At 47.1% G+C, this 17,470-nt stretch overlaps 1 protein-coding gene across 1 annotated transcript in view; it reads left to right on the forward strand.

The window, feature by feature from the left end:
* Acad11 (acyl-CoA dehydrogenase family member 11) overlaps window positions 1–11,229 on the forward strand; it is a 61,145-nt gene extending 49,916 nt beyond the window's left edge. The window contains exons 18-20 of the mRNA XM_055629638.1: window positions 6,319–6,435; window positions 7,316–7,425; window positions 10,071–11,229. Coding sequence (XP_055485613.1) covers window positions 6,319–6,435; window positions 7,316–7,425; window positions 10,071–10,185 — 342 coding nt within the window. The 3' untranslated portion in view covers window positions 10,186–11,229. The remainder of the gene's footprint in view (window positions 1–6,318; window positions 6,436–7,315; window positions 7,426–10,070) is intronic.
* Window positions 11,230–17,470: the final 6,241 nt, after the last annotated feature.

Raw genomic sequence — 17,470 nt, forward strand, 5'->3', positions numbered from 1 at the left:
TTGGTTGGTTGGTTGGTTGGTTGGTTGGTTGGTTGGTTGGTTGGTTGAGACAGAAATCTTTCTGTGTAGGCCTCACTGTCCTGGAACTCACAGAGATCCGCCTGCATCTACCTTCCAAGGGCTAGGATTAAAAGCATGCACAGCCACACCCACCTTCCACTTGGGCTTTTGTGGGCTGTTTATGTCTTGTGAAGTATTCCATCTTCAGTGTTGGTTCTGAGAGCGGTGTTGGTACGGATACAAATACTAACTTTAACAAGAGCAGTCTTGTAGCAGGGGAGGGGCTGGGAGGAGAGGTCTGCAGAATGCAATGGCAGTAGTCACTTAACACTAATGTTTGTGAAGTGTTTCAGCTCCCTCAACATCGATATGGGTCGTTCACAACATTGTTCTAAGAATGCAGCCAGCCTCGTGACACCATACCCAGGAACAGTTTGTGGGGAAGCCCCTTGGTATAGAGAGAACACTGGGAGTCAGCGGCTGAGGGACACTGTGGGAAGATGTGGGGTCATGATAGATGCAGCCCTGTTGCTCCCAGAAAGGGACTTCAGAGTTGCTCGTGGCATTTGACATAAACTCTTCCCAGCATCTTTTTAATCTTGTCGTGTAAGCCCTGGAGCAAGGTGAAGGGGGCCCCTATGTAGGGGGATCCATCAGGCATCCCAATCTCAAGGCTCTGCCAGGTGCTTTTGAATGATGGTTTTGTTTGTTTGTTTGTTTGTTTGTTGAGGCAGGGTTTCTCTGTAGCCCTGGCTGGCCTGGAACTTGCTCTGTAGACCAGGCTGGCCTTGAACTCAGAGACCTGCTTGCCTTTGCCTTCCCGAGTGCTAGGATTAAAGGCCTGCACCAGCACACCTGACTTGAATGAAGTTTTAATGCTGCCCCAGGGAGGATTCCTCTCCTTTCCCTTAATATATCCTGCTATGGCAGCGAGGGCTTTGAAACCGTGTGTTTTTTCCTACTAAAACCCTCTCACATCTGGCTTGAATTAATCGAGCTGGCAGAAGCAAAAAGAGAACGTGTAAGCATGTCATAAACAAGAATCTGCTCCAGCTCTTTTTTCCCCTAGTTTGTAAAACTGACATTTTGTTTCCGTGAACGTGGAGACTCCTTCCAGCTGCCTGCTAAATTATTCCAGCTCTGTAAAGGAATTTCATCTCAGTCAACACATTTGGCTGTTCCCTGGAGCTTTCAGTTCTCACCCTTCAATGCTTTTTAGCAAATCTGGGGTCTGAGGAGACCCAGCTGGGGACTTCGTCCTTCGTTCTGAAAGCTAAGAGGGAAATACATCACAAAGTTGTGATTTCCCTGTTTTTCATTCATCAAAAAAATTCATTGACTGCTAGCAGCTCGCTTGAAGTGAAGGCTGAGCCTGTTTCCACCTGTGAGGCCGGTCCTGCCCTAAGTGCTGGGACCACAGAAGACCACCATGCTGCTTCTGTGGCTGCAGTTTTGAAAACTACAAAAAGGAGCCGATGAAGCTCATTAAAAAAAAAAAAAATCATTTGACCCACTCTATGCGATCACAGTGAAATCAATATAGAAATAGGATTCGTGAGGTCATTTACATTTTAAAGTTGAGTGCACATTTTACGCTTCATATTACATCTGCATTCAGATTGGATGTACTTCAAATCGTGGGGGCTGTATGTGGTTGACGAAAGATGACTGGGTGCAAGGTGACGGACGGTGGGAGGTTCACACAGCTGAATCAGGCACCGTAGCCTGCTGGTCAGGCTTAGCAGGCATCGCAAACAACAGCTCTGTGTTTCAAACTGGCAACCCAGAAATCTGCCTTGATCACCTGAGATCATTTCCTATGTCCCCTGGGCTTCCAGGCTGAATTATGAACGCCTTGTTGCTTCTGGGATTTGTGCTCCATGAAGCCATATTAAATGTACCTACCTCCTCGGTTCTAAAGTCTGACAAATGAAGAAAACACCAGAGGATTTCCACTGAGATAAGTGAGAAGCAAGCATTTATTTTTACTGTTTTATTTTGAGATAATTATAGCCACACAGACAGATAGGAGAAAGAATGCCAACAGATCCCTTCTTCTACCCAGTTCTCTTCAGTGATAACAGCTTGAGAAGGGATAGTACCCTATCAGAATGATGATGGTGATGTTGTCATGGCTACCATTAGGCTACAAAATTTCCACCACTGCAGGCTCATTTATGTTGTCCTTTATGAACCAAAGTCACTTCCCTCTGACCACCACATCTTCATTGACTCCAGCAGTCCTAATCTGCTTCATTTTAAGGAACTTTTTAATTCCTGACATTGAATTATATAGTATACAAACCTTGGGGACTGGCTGTTTTCCTCAGTCATGGTTCTTTGGAGAATCACCAAACTGTGGTTCAGCAGTTGCTCCCTTATGCTGCTGAGCAGCATCTCCTGGCATAAGTGTACTGCAGGTGCGCTGTGCATCTGCTGAGGGACAGCTGCGTTGTTTATGGCATTACGGTTTGGGTTGTTCTGGAGCTGACATAGCCACTTGTGTTAGGTGTTCCTGTGAATACTAACTCACCGTTTATCTGAGAGAAATGCCCAAGAGAGCAGATCCTGGGAAATATGGCCATTGTATGTTCAGCTCACAAGCTGTGTGAATATGGTCCAGTTTCTGTGCATCCCCGTCAGCATGTGATAATGTCCTTACGTATACATTCTGATTGATTTCTAATGCTATGTCAAACTGCTTTCATTCACGTCACTCTAATAGGGCATCTTGTCATCATTTGTCATTTTTACCCTTGGGCGAACTGGATAATTTGGTGTTTTCTACTGAGTGATTTCTACACTGGGCAGTGTACTTTATCAGCTCTGTGGTTTTCAAGTATTTCCCCCCTGGTGGGTTTTTTTTTCTTTTTTTTCAGTTTTCTTAACAGGTTATTCCACAGAGCAGAAGTATTTGATTTAGTGCACTCTCACTAAATCCTGTTGTCTTTATGGCCTATGTTTGGGCATCAGTCTGAGGGCCTTTGCTCTGTCCTACTCTCTACTGGCGGTTTTCTCAGACAGTTTTCCCAAGGTCTTGCATTTTGTACTGGAGCACAGAGCAGTGTAGTCTTGGTGTGAGACACGGGCCTTCAGACTCCTGTTTTTGTCTGTTTGTTTGCTCCAACATTTGTTGGAGACGGTGCCTTTCCTCCATTTAAATGCTCTTGTGCCTCCACAGAGTCAGTTGGCCTTGTTGGTGGTTCTATCTCTGGTTCTTTGTTCTGTCTGAACTCCTCTTCCTGAATCTTTCTTCACTGCACATTCTTATACAACTCATCTCCAAATAAGCCAGCCTGAATCCTCTCACTTTACTCTCTTTAAACATCAGCTACTCTAGTCCCTTTGCTTCTCCACATAGATTTGCTCTGAAGTTTTCTTTACGTGATGTTTGATTATGTTTGCATGGTACAGCTTTTTCCCTTTCTGGTTTTGCCTTTTGGGGCCATGTCATATTTCAAGAACATTTCTTCAAGACATGAACAGACTTACTAATACCAAACAAATACATCAAAGGAGGATCAAAAGCACCAAACATTAGAAAAATGCATGGTGGAAACACAGTGAAGTATCTCTGACTAAAAGATTGCTCACAGTACCCAGTGCTTGGGAAACATCCAGAGCTGTCATATTCCGCTGGTATAAACACTACTTGATACAACCACTTAAGCCAACTATTTCTTATAAATGTTAGCCAGTAGCCAACAATTCTGCTTCTGGTGTTTGCTATTAAAAAAAAACAAAACCAGAAACAAACAAAAAATAAAAAACATATACTCATACCAAAGGCTGTATAGAGATGTTTACTGAGACTTCATGGATCAGAAGTTGGTGTCTCAACATCCCTCAGCAGATGAATGGGTAAACAGACTGTGTTCATCCCTAAAATGGAGTCATTCTCAACAATAAGCATGGCTGGCAGACTTGGGAAAAAGTCAAAGCATTTCACTGGGCGAAAGAAGCCATTCTTCATTGAATACATGCTAGATGTTCTCATTCCACCACAGCCTGAAAAAGGCAAAGCTACAGGGATGATCAGTCAGTGGGAGGAGGGCCTTTGAAATATGGAGTTTTGTGACCAGAAGGCTGTAGCTGGGGAGGTTTGGTGGAGATGGAACTGTGCTGTGTCCCATGTGTGTGTTGTACTCTTAGGATGTCCTCTCAAGGGCTTTCTGCTTGTTTGGAGGTGGGTTTTGTTTGTTGGTTGTTTGTTCTGTGTATGGCTGTCTTGCCTGCATGTGTACCAGAAAAAGAGGACATCCAATCCCCTGGAACAGGAGTTACAGGCAATTGTGAGCTGCCATATTGGTGCTGGAAATTGAACCCAGGTCCTCAGGTGTTGCTCTTAACCACCAGGCTATCTCTCCAGCCCTGGCTGTTTTGGTTTTTTAAAACAGGATCTCTTGTAACTTGGGCTGGCCTTGAACTTCTTATTATTCTACCTCTGCTTCTCAAGTGCTAGTGTTATAGGCACAAGGCACTTCTCTAAGCATGGGAAAGGGCTTTTTAAATAAGTAACATCATTATAAAGGGCTGCGGGGTCCCCCTGAAATTGTGCTGGGGATAATCTAGTCTGATTAGAACCAGCTCCTCTATTGTACTTATACGTGATTTCAGTAAGGGCTTGTGGCTAGTATTCACAAGGGCCATGAAGAGTAGTGTGACAATAAGGCAGTTGCTCAGTTCAGTCACCTTGACATCAGACATTAAGATATCCAAGATAAGAGGCCTGGCCGCTGCCATGGGACACGGGTTGTCGGAAGACACCCAGAGGCCCACCTGCCTCCTGGCCCACCCGCAGTATGAGCCACTGCAGTGTGCAAGTATGTGGTAGAGGGATGGGAGAGAAAGAGAAACAGAACAGTGTGAGCACTATGCAGAGAAGCCGAGCTGGCGAGGATGGGGAGGAACAGCCTGGCGTGAGTAGCATGCCCAGCCACCAGAGGCCATGGTGAAATCCTGGCCCATGCTACCTCTGAGGGCCAGATCTGGGTCCACAGTCATGCCGTAGCAGGGAATCTGTGTCAGTACCTGTGGCCCGTATTACCACCAAAGGCCATGCAGATGCCTCTGGTCTGGGCTGCTGCCTGGGACCATGTTGAGGTCCAGGGGCTGTGCAGAGCTGGCCCTGCCCCTCAGCAGCTGCAGCACTCAGGAGAGAGGGCCCTGCGCCTCCCCTGAGCAGCACAGCAGAGCAGGCCTTGCAGGCGTGGGTGCAGGCGAGCAGCCCCTCCCGTGCTGCCTCAGCACCGGGCAAGCTAGCCAGGCCAGTGCTGGAGAGCTCGCCCTGGTGGCGTGGCTTCGGGAGAGCAGGCGGGCTGACAGCTCAGCTACCATCCAGGACCAGATCCAGGGCTTTGAGTTGGCCCACCTGAACATCTGCCCCCATCTATGAACTGCTGGAGCATGTGAGGGGCCTGTCCTGCTGTTCCAACGCTGCAGGGTTTCCATGACACAGAACAACAACAGCATATCCAAGAGGAGTCCCAGGGAGGACCAGTATTGATAGCGTAGCAGGAGCCAGAGGCCACAAGCCAGACCAATGGCTCATTGCAATGAACGTTTGCAAGTACAGATGTGTGGATAAAAGGGTATATTGTGGGACACGCTACAGCGTCCACGATGAGATTCTGTTTGTTTGTTTGTTTTGGTTTCTTTTGTTTTATTGTTATGATTATTTTTTATTTTCTTTTGTCAGGGAAATTCCAAGGGCAGAGGGTCAATCGGAATAGATGAGTGGTATTTCATGATGTGAAATTCACAAAGAATCAATTAAAAGTTTTTTTTTAAAGGATATATAAAATAGGTACCTGTCACCATGCCTGACAGACTGAGTTTGGAGATCATGGCACACCACACACACACACACACACACACACACACACACACACACACACACACACAGAGGGACAGAGAGAGAGAATTTTTAAAACATCCAAAATAATGATTTTTCTGAGTGAGTAATGCTCTTTCCACAATCTTCTATTTTAACTATGTATTCCATAAGTTTGTAGGTAGGCTAGGCTATATCAAGAGAATCAACTCTTTGACTCAAAAATATATGGAGGTGGCACATGCCTTTTCCTAGCACTTGGGAGGCAGAGGCAGGAGGATCTCTGTGAGTTTAAGGCCAGCCTGGTCTACAGAGTGAACCATGGGCAACCATGGCTACACAGAGAAACCCTGCCTTGAAAACATATATATATATATATATATATAATGCACATATGTATGCAGCAAGGCTTTTGGTCTACCATTGGCTTAGGGCAGGGTTAGCAGACAACAAGGCCTCATGATCCTTCCCTCGCTCCCCTACAGGAGGTCGTGGCGCACCGGATTGCTAAAAGCCGCATAGCCATCGAGGAGATCCGCTTGCTGACCCTGAAAGCAGCACACAGCATAGACACCCTGGGCAGTACTTCAGCCAGGAAGGAGGTGAGCTGGCCATCCCACTACAACCGCTGTATCGCCAGCCAGAGGCGCTGCTCCACCTTCTCCCCCCTCCCCCCACCGGCTGTTTCAGGGTGCATGCCCCCGCCTCCTCAACATGGCACTCAGAATCCAGGATATCGCCATGCGGTTTTGGTGTAAAGACTGAATGTATGTGTCACTTGCTGACTTAACCCTCACCGGCCTGCCTGAGGGAATGACTTTCAGGATGCAGAATGCCTTCAGAACTGTTAAAATGCGGCAGTAAGGGACGGGGAAGTTCTGGGCTTTCTACATGCCCAGAATTGATGGTGTCCACCACACCATTCTTGCTAGCCTTTTCCAAAGTGTCCCACATCTCTCTGCATTTGGCCTCAGGCTAGAGAGACGATGGGTAGGGATTGTAGGGGATGATTCTACACACAGTAAATGTCCCATTAAAGACATCCATTGTCCCTGCCTGCTCGTTTGTCCAGCTTATCTGGAGTAAGGACATCATCATTTTGTTCTAAAAGCCCATAAATGTTCTAAGAAAACAAAGCAAAACTGATCCATGGAGCAAAGACCATGAACTTTGTGTGTGCACAAACATTCCAAGTATGATTTACAAGCTGCCTGAAAGCCTTTTGGAAACAAGGCTACTCAGAAATAAATGTGGTCTGGAAGTGAGATCTCTTTCCAGAAGGTCTCTGCTGACTGAAATACGGCCACTCAGTGATTGCCACAGCCTTCTGTTGGCCTCCACCACAGATCCTGTTTCAGCAGTGACTTGGGTGTGGGAACATTTCCTTGTTTTACTTCACAGAGAAATACCAATTCTGTCAAATCCTGGCACACTTTGCGTGGCCCTGGAAAAGCACATTCTTTTCTTATCTTGCTTCTGTAGATTGCTATGATCAAAGTGGCTGCCCCAAAAGCCGTCTGCAAAATAGCTGACTGGGCCATCCAGGTGCACGGAGGCGCAGGCGTGTCCCAGGATTACCCTCTAGCTAACATGTGAGTAAACGTCAGAGAAGAGCGTCCGCACCGAGCGCCGGGGAGATGGTGTGGTGGGTGAGTGCTCTCCACACAGCTTTGGGGACCCGGGTGAAGGTGGGCGCACCAGCACCTGTCTGTAGTTCCAGCGCCTCCTTCAAGCTGGGAGGCAGAAGCAAGGGAATCCGTAGAAGGTTGCCGGCCAGTTAGCCTGGCTTACAAGCAGGGAACAGAGTGGAAGGGGAGATTCAACACCCGAGATTGTTCTCTAATCTCTGCACATGCATGCACACACTCACACACACATGCACACACAGCTTCACAAACATTAAAAAGAATAGATTTTAAAGGATTGGCCCTAAAGAGTGAAATAAAGTGTCGTTCAAAAGATAAAATTAGTTTTGTAAATCTGCAGATGCTCTGACAGTAATTGCTTAGGAAAAGGATAACGGTGCCACCTTTGTGTGATTTAGGGTGGAGCGCTGTGGGACTCGGCTCTCAGACAGCGGGCAGCCACCATCTGACTCGGCCGTGTCAACCTTTGCCCAGAGGAGTGCACTAAGGGCTTCTGGGCTCCAACATGGAGATTCCCCCCAGAACCAGGAGAGAGGGCAGGGCCTGGAGATGTGGAGGGGCCCAGATCCAGGCCCCACTCAGCCACGAGGAGGCAGCAGCTGAATTTGCAGCCTGACTCTGGCCACTGGGGGCATGATGGAAAGTTCCCTGTTCCCCACACATAGGCACTGTGCCACCGTCTCTGTCTCACTGGAGGTATTACCAGCTACACATCCATTGTTAACCTGGAGAAGAGCTAAGCGTGCATCCCCATCCCGTTGGCCGCCTGGATGCCCCAGATCTCGTAGCTCCACTCACTTCACATAGCACAGCAAACCATGAGTGAGGGCAGCCCGCTTACTTCAGGGACAGCATTGCCTGTTCGTCAGCATGGCGGCGCATGACTGTAATTACAGTACTGGGGGGTTGGCTAGCAGCAGGAGGACCGAGGGTGAGTCCCGCCTGGGTATGTAACCAGTTAGAGACCAGCTTCAGCCACACAGAGCCCCCGCTCCAAATCCAAACACAGAACGTTCTGTTTTCCCGAGTTGTTGCTCTTGTTTAGTAACATGTTACCTAGTGGCACATCCTCACTACATATACAGTAGAAAGTGGGGTTCATTATGGCACTTCCGCGTATGCATGCAACCTGCAGGGATGGATGGAAGTTCTTTTTAAAATATTTATGTAGCCCAGGCTAGCCCCTAACTCAACTTGCTACACAGCAAAGGAAGACCTTGAATTTTGGGTATTCCTCTTGTCCCTAACTCCCAAATGCTGGGATTTCAGGCATGTGACATCATGCCTGGCTTCTGTGCAGTGCTGGAGATCAATCTCAGAGCATTTCCATGCTAGGTTAGCACTGTGCCAAGAGAGCCACCCTCAGCCTATAGAAATGCTTTCTTTCACCTCTGGATGTAAGACTTGCTGATGCCTCATTTGTAAGGCTGATCTGATGGTTCTAATCCCCCAGATCTTGCTTGTCTTGGAAAGCATATCTCCTTCATTCCTAAATCTGGCTTTGCTGGATATTATAATCCTATTTGGCAGGTCCCTCCTTTCAGGACCTGGAATACATTCCTTCCTGGCCTGTAGGTTTTCTGCTGAGAAATACGCTGTTAGTCTAAAGAAGACACGGCTGCATGTGGCTAGGTGCTTTTCTCTTGAAGATACTACAATTCCTGCTTTCTCTTGTACATTTGACAGCTTAAGAACAGCATGCCATGGTGAAGATCTTTTCAGATCATGTCTATTTGAGGTCTTAGTTCTCTCTATTATTTCATCAAATAGATTTTATGTTCTCTGAACTTTTTTCCTTGACTCGAGGTATTCAAAAAATGCAGTCAGTGGCATCCTCAGAGCCCTGAATGCACTCTTCTTCCTTTGTATGCCTGTCTGTTTTGGTGCAGCAATGCAAAAGAGAGTTGGGAGGAACTTTCCTGGGGTTCAGTTCCCTCCTGGGCATGCCAGAGCCATAGCTCTGACATTTGGTCTGCTCCCACCACACCTGTGTGGTTTCTGCTAACAACCATCCCTGCGCCTTACTGGCCCAGCTGTGGGTGGAAGACAGATGTTGTCCCTGTGCACATGCAGCATCTGGCCAGGGTCCACTGACGAGGGTGTACAGGTGGAACGTGCCTGGCTCCTTAGCACTGCCGAGGCCAGGAAGGCCAGGAACAGCACTGGCAGCCACCCGCCCTCCTGCCCACTAGGGATTACTGCTCCCACTCTGAGGGCTACTGATCCCGCTGTTAGGACACAGACAGAGCCCCACACCCACTTCTGTCTTCACCTCTGACCTGCCAGCGTCCCCACTCTTGCATGGCCCATAGAAACAGTGCATCACTCTGGTTCTGCCACCAAAGTCCTCAGTGACGTAAAGAAGCTCCCCTCCGTAGCATCTGCTCCCAGCGTCACATAGTCCAGAGTTACCGGCAGCTCTGGGCAGCCATATTGAATCTTCCTGGGCTGGGAACTTTCAAATGGCAGCTTCAGAAGCCTTTGGCTTTCTCTCTTCATGTACCTTGTACTCTTTCTTGGTTTGGGATGAACCTGACACCACACGATTGTGTTCTTTAATAACTCTGACCCCCATTCTTTCACCCTTCCAGGTATGCCATCATACGTACCCTGCGCTTAGCAGACGGGCCTGACGAAGTCCACCTCTCAGCAATTGCCAAAATGGAGCTTCGGGACCAAGCCAGGCGGTTGGCAGCCAGGATGTGAGGGGAACAGTGCTGCTCTATCCTGCTGCCGGAAAGGATGGACACACACTTAATCAGCTCCAAATCTCAAGACTCACATTTCTGCAATAGATTGAGCATGGGGCTAATTATTCACCTGTGGTAAAGATTTTAGCATCTATTTTGATTATGGGGTTTTATAATGTTAAGGATCACAAAGACGTGAGGTAAATAGGACATCTCATAGCTCTCATCATTGAGTCTAGTGTTGTAACGCTTTAACATTTTCTTTATATGCATGTGACCTATGATGAGGTCACACTGGGAATGGTAGAGGTATTTCTGGAGCGTCGGCATAAAAAGCTTGTTAGTTAGACTTTCAGGAATTAACCCCAGGCCTATTTCATCTTGTTCTGAGGCATATATAATTGTGCCCCCTTTAATAGTGTTTTTGGGGCTTAGATTACCACCTCAGAGAAAGACATAACTAGAATTTTTTGAGGTTCCCATGATAAGCCTCTTCCTAACCCAACGGGATGCAATTCCAGTGAGATCTGGATGCAGGTAAAAGCTCAGGAGAAAATGTAGCATGTTGGAAGAACATATAATCACGGCCACTTAAGTTCCGTAGAAAACTCCAAGGAGATCGATGAATAATTGGTGCTACATCAAAGCTCTGTGGCTCCATGAGAGCTGGTCTGGTCAGGTCGCCCTCGAGGCCATTCCTGTCAGAACTGCCCTGAAGTGCAGCTGTGGGTCACGATGGCCCTCTACATCAAAATGTCACTGGCACCACAGAAGAACCGCAAAGTTTTCATTTAAATACATATTTCAGTCCAGTTACTGAGGAAAACTGTTAAGTGTAGCTGTAAAGGCTTGGGCGGGTGGATCTACTTTTTCAGATATGGCTGTTTTGAAATCTCAACACAAAGAGAAATATTTTAAATCCAAATTTGGCATCCAAATAAACACAGTAAGTGTCAAATACACAATTTAAAATATCTCCTGAATAATGTCTTTATATATTGATCATACATTGAATTATATTTTGGTAATATTGAGCTAAATAAAATGTACCCAGATCTTCTCTGTTTCTCATAAAATTCAAATCATTTTATGATTTGAATACTGCTAGAAAAATAGCTGGGAAGTTTTTCAAAATCTCAAACCAAATTATTTTCAGTCCTAAAGATCTTTTAACTTTTTTCATCAGAAAGTGTGTTCATGGTGCGTGATTGTGTTTGGCCAGAGGTCCTTTTTTCTGTTTTGAGTGATAGTTCTTCTTGGGGTGTCATGGCGGGAAAACAAGGGTCTGCCACAGGCCTGGGCTCAGAGCCATGTCATGTTGGCTTGTGCCTCTGGCCCCTCCGCTCTGTCTGCCTCCTTTCATTTTGATACAGTGGGGTCACCTTTAGTCCTGGAGGACGTGTAGGAGCCATGTAGGAGCAGGTTGAAGTCCGGGAAACAGGAAACTGCTTTATACAGTGTCCGTGTTTGAAGGACATCAAATCTTAGAACCAAACATATCTCATTATTAGTCCTTTAACGTTTTGGCTTAGAGGGTATTAGGGGATTGTTTGTTGAGATACCTGGCCTTAAACAACTAACCCTCCTGCCTCTGCCTCCTACGATTATGAGCAGAAACCACCAGGTCTAACCTCAGGATTGTCTCCTGTTGGTTTTGTTTTGTTTTTAGCAATCTGAATTAAGGCTCATGTATTTAAAATCTTGTAAGCACTTTCTCTGTCTCTGAGGAAACATGGCTGTATTGCCTGCAATTAATTTCAGCTCATTCATTGTCCCTCAGGCAGGTCACTCCATGAGACCCGCCTCTCTTTCCTTACCTTTAGTTTACTCAGACAAAATCACATTAAAATGAGAAGAGGAAGAAGGCCAATAGGATGGCTTAGTGGATGAAGACACCTGCAGCCAAGCCTGCCGACCTGAGCTCAGAACTGGGACCCACGTGGTGCAAGGAGGAAATTCCATACATACACACACAACAGATGAACACCCAGAAATAGAATAAATAAATGTAAACAAAATCCAAAAAGAAACATAAAAGATTTTTTTTTGAAAGTGAAAAAGTTCCAAGTCATTTTCATAAGACCAAGGGACTCCAGTCATGGTGAGTGAATGAACTAATGATGATAAGCTTGCGCACTTCAGGCCATTTCTAGAATGCTGCCCCAACCCACCCTCACCTTTGCTGCCTTCTGCCCCATCCCTACTGCCCCAAGGCACTCATCAGAAGTTATCACGGCTCTCTAGGGTTTTTCCATGAGCGTAGTAGCAGAAGAGAAGAAACCTCAAGACTTCAGGATGGCCAGGTGTGGTGGTGCACGCCTGTAATCCCAGCACTTGGGGAGGCAGAAGCAAGCAGATCTCTGTGAGCTGTGAATTCAAAGCCACTCTGGTCTCCAAAGCGATACCAGGTCAGCCAAGGCTACACAGAGAAACCCTGTCTTGAAAACAAAACAAAACAACAACAAAGACTTCAAGATGGGAAGCCTTGCAGAAAGTGGCCATAGCCGTTGTCACCAAGGACACCAAGGGATGGCTGTGTGCTCTCGGGGGAACAGCCAGTTGAGTTCCTCTGCCACAGTGACAACACGTGACACTTACGGAGAAGCTGAGTTCCTCACTAACCTTTGGCTGCTCAAGAGGCCTTTCCCAGGGTGAGTCCACACCAGTCCAGGTGGTCCCCAGTTGGGCTGTACTTACCTGCCATGGATATGTTTATATCTTATGAGGACTAGAGTGGCTGACAAGCTGCCGGCCCCCTGAGAGACTGTATTCACGTGTCTTCATACATCATTCTCTACCTTATTTGAGATGGGGTCTCTCACTGAACTTACTGACTGACCAGAGAGCTCTAGGGATCCACGCCCACCCCCCAGCTAAGCTTATAGTCATAAGCCATCATGGAAGCTGAGACTAAGAGCAGGGTCCTCCTGCTTACACTGCAGGCGCCTTGCTGGCTGAGCCATCTCTGCAGCCCCCAGATTTTGGTATTTCAGTGGACACAAGGCTTGCTAGCAACTACTCTTCCTCATAAACCCAACTATGGCAAGGTCTCCAGAAAGCTCCAAAGAGATATTTACCCAGGCTTCTTAAGGGGTTTGAACTTGTGGCATTCTCCAATAAAGAAGTCACAAACGAAAGACAGTCATGAAAATGACTACTATGAAGGGCACCATACCGCATCAAGCCAGGTCGCCTCACCTTGGTTCTCCACTTTACAAGCAAGTGGAAAGAGGCAGTCCGCTGCAAGGAGCAGAGTTCCAAGGAGACAGCAGGCGAGGCTATGGACCTCTGGCCTGTTTGTCCCTGGCAGAGATTTTTTTCAGCCTTCCTTTTGCCTGGGTTTCTTCAGCTGCCCCCCAACTAAACTTGCAGTCATAGCCTACCCGCTGGCTGCTGCGGCCCTCTTGAGTGTGTGGCTGCCTTCCCCCTGACTGAGAATTTAGCCAGAATCCTCCCTTCAGCTGGCTATGTTCTACCACAGCTTGTCCAGGCCTGAGCCCCTCTGATTGCCATTGCTGGCTCGGTCCAACATGGTCTCCTGGCCTCTGTCCCAGCACACTTATACACCCAGGTCCCTGAGCCTTGGCTCTTGCTGCTCTCTCTGTTTGCAGAGATTTACTGAGATTTTCCAGGGACCTGTTCAAAAGCCAAGTGTCCTCTCTTGGCCATTGTCCTAACCCTCTTCGACATCCTTCATTTGTTCTTGTCTTCTCAGTGTTGGCTCACTCTTTTCATATTTATCATATTTTCATATTTCATATTTATGGCCTGTTTTTCCCATAAGTGTATATGGACCCCATGCTTTCCCCTCCATATTCATGTTTTGCGTGCATGTGTGTCTGTCAGTCTGTCTGTCTGTGGTGAGGCAGTGGGCGGTGGGGTGCGTCCCTGGCATGACCACCACTTACTTGTGCTCAGAGTTAGGGGTAAAGATTAAAGCTGAGGCCCGGAAGAGAAGCTGTAGTCTGAGCCCCAGGCCATGAGTGGCTGCAGGTTGGGAGCCAACCCAGGAGAGCTTGAGTAGATACAGAAAAACTAACCCTAAGGAACAGGCTAACACAAGGGAAGACCAGAAGTCTGGGAAGACCGACTGATGAGTATTAACCTCCAAAGGGGTACACATTTAGCTTTTCTCTTAACATCTAATCAGGGCTGCGATCAGCTCTAGACAGAGGGGACATGGGGACACCTAAGAGAAACAAAACCAAATCTGGTGATTGTTAGAACTTTCCAGTTTCCCAAATAAGCAGGATTCTGGGAAGAGCCGGCCCTTAATCCATTGTCAGTGTATGATCCCACCATAACATCTTCTCTACCTTCCAGCGTGTCTTCCTCATGATGGCGCCTGCATGTCCCTTTTATGGTTAACTCACGTCTTCAGTGTAGGTGGTTGTGAACAGGCTTGCCTGCCTTCTCTTTATCCTGCAATGCGGGCAGGTTTCCCCTGGAGAAGCATTACCCAGGGCACAGCCTGCGTAAGCACAGGCCAGGTGGAGAAGGGCTGCCGCGAGGCAGCTTGAGAGGCTGTCCCCAGGTCGTGGCTGACGGCTGAGGAGCGATGGGGGTTCTTCCCTGCCACTCCTCCGGGGCCGGGGGAAGCGGACACCGCAGGCTTGGTCCTCCACCGCTCCAGTCAGGGTCCATGCTCTGCTTCCTCCCTCCGCACCAGCGGCGCTGGCCATCTGCTGTCTAGACATTTGCTCACCCTGGGGTCTCTGCACAGCCATTTGTTTACTTTGAAAGTTTCCCTCGCCCCATCCCATGTCCTCAAGGATTACCACCATCCTGCAATTGTGACCTTCCAGCTCTCCCTGCTAAGGCCACGCCTGTAACGTCTCAACCTCCCCACACATGCACATACCCTTCCTCCCCTTAGCTCCCTGGGTTCCTTTGCATCATGTGACTACTGTACACTTTTCTTTGATTTGTTATCCCCTCTTCTGCTACTAAGGAGTATGTATATTCTTTTGTCTGTTTTTCTCTCTTTCTCTTCCCCCCTCCCTTATCTTGTGATGAATCCCAGGGTAGCCTCAAATTCACAATCTTCCTGCGTCAGCCTCCCTAATATACTTCGGCACAGAAAGTCCTTTGACTGATCCCTGGGATCTGGAAAAGTGCCTGGAGCACAGAGTAGGTCCTCAGCCAGTATTTCATGAATATTTCAGTATTTCAGCGCCCCTGCTGCAGGAAGGAGGGGTCCTTGACTATATATCTATAGGAGAAGGGCAGTACAGGGTTGCATTTCTCACTGGCCATACTGTCATTTAGAGAGAGAGAGAGAGAGAGAGAGAGAGAGAGAGAGAGAGAGAGAGGATGTCTGTACCCCATAGCACACATGGAGAAGTCAGAGGACAACTTTCTAGAGTCTGTTCTGTCATCTACCATGTGGGTCCCAGGCTTGGTGGCAGGTACTCTGGCCCAGGCCCAGGGAGCCTTCTTGCTGGCCCCCAGAGCTGAGCATCAGAGTTTCCCAAGAAGTCTGACATTCCCAGAGCCCTTCCAGCCTTGATGACTGTGACTTTGGCAGTAACAAGATCCACCAGGAGTCTGCCGAAGCCAGGATGGAGGTAGAGACATACATTCTAAATCTCTGCCATGTCTGTGAGGGTGTTTGACTAGGCAGAGACTGACAGATAATGACAGGAGACAGGAAATTGTGCGGTGACTATGGGATGGGAAGATGAGGCTGACACAGGCGGGAGCCAAGGGTTTGCAAGTGGGACTGGAGCAGCCACAGCAGACCATTGGGAGCTACCTGAGGTGGGGACCTCCATCTGCCCTCAGCCCTTGAACTGTCTGTCCGTGCATGCCTTGTGGCGCCCTGAGCACGGTGCTCAGCCACACTTGGTGACAGTTCAGCCACTAGGCTTTCTAAGCAAATAACTTATCTGGCGCTGCAATAAGAATATAAAAATGAAATGCACACCTCGTTTAAAAATCTAGGTGGTCAGGGAAAGAAATGCTCCAGAATTTTACTCTTCCCTTTCTAAATTTTTATCCAGGCCTCAAAATTACATTTAAAAAAAAAAGCTTTTTTTTCCCATTAGTCTCAACTTTCTTCCCTTGATAAGAAGTGTTATTTTCCTCTAGGGTAGGAGATCTTTCATGTGGAATTTTTATCTTAAAAAAAAAAATAGTAAAGGCCATGTTGAGTTTATTCTTTCATCTGCTTTTTTTTCTACTGGCTTCAGTTCAAGGTAGTAAATGTGTCAATGTAAGTGCTCTGAGGTCTTTCAAAGACAAAGGTAGATCTGTTTAAACTTATGTCCAGTAATTCATGTTTTGTTATTCTATCTTATTTGGGATGATATGGCCAGTAACAAATTAGTTTAACTTAGTATAACTTTGAGAGTATAAACTATGAAAGAGATTTGGTAGGTTTTTTTTTTCCTCTATTACAGACTGAACCCCGAATCTGGTACATGTCGGGCAATCACTCAATCACCGACATCCCCAGCTGGAGGAACTATTTTTAAGGACGTGATTACAAAGTACAGTTACTTTTGAAACATTTAAAACTTGTTCAGATCTTTTTCGTTGCCTGTCCAGTGTGTGACTGTGTGTGTGTGTGGGGGGGGTGCCCGAGTGTGGGAGCCTGAGGAGGGCAGTGGCATCGGACCCTGTGGAGTGCTGTTCCAGATGGTTGTGAGTCAGACATGGGTGTGGAGAATCACACCTGGATCCTCTGCGCTAGCTGAAATTTGAGGTCACCCTGAGTGAGCTCGGTAGTGAGCATCAGGCTAGCAAGAGCTACATATGGAGACGCTTCAAAAACAAAACAAGACTGAATTACTAGAGACGGTATCTAGAGAAAGGGATTTTTACACATTATTGGTAGAACACAAATGCGTACAGCATTATAGAAGACAGCGTGGGCATTCCTCAAAGAGCTTAAAATAGATTACCACGTGATCCAGCAATACCACATTCAGTGTGTGTGTCCATGTACGATTTCATGTGTGTGCATGTATGCATTTATATGCCTGTGTGCTCCCATGTGTGTGAAAAGAAACTAGCATACCATAGAGAGCACGCTCACGCTTATTAACGTATTCATAATATATTATTCTTAGCTATTAGTAATAGCTAAGACTTTTAAGACTATTCATAATAATAACTAAGGATTCAGCCTAGATATGCCTCACTAAATGCATGGATAGAGAAAACATATGGGAGCTGGGCAGATGGCTCAGCAGTTAAGAACTGGCTGCTCTTCCAGAGGTCCTGAGTTCAATTCCCAGCAACCACATGGTGGCTCACAACCATCCATAATGAGATCTGGTGCCCTCTTCTGGCATGTG

This window comes from Psammomys obesus, unplaced genomic scaffold, assembly GCF_907164565.1.
Source record: "Psammomys obesus unplaced genomic scaffold, mPsaObe1.curated_primary_1811, whole genome shotgun sequence".
Lineage (NCBI taxonomy): Eukaryota > Metazoa > Chordata > Mammalia > Rodentia > Muridae > Psammomys > Psammomys obesus.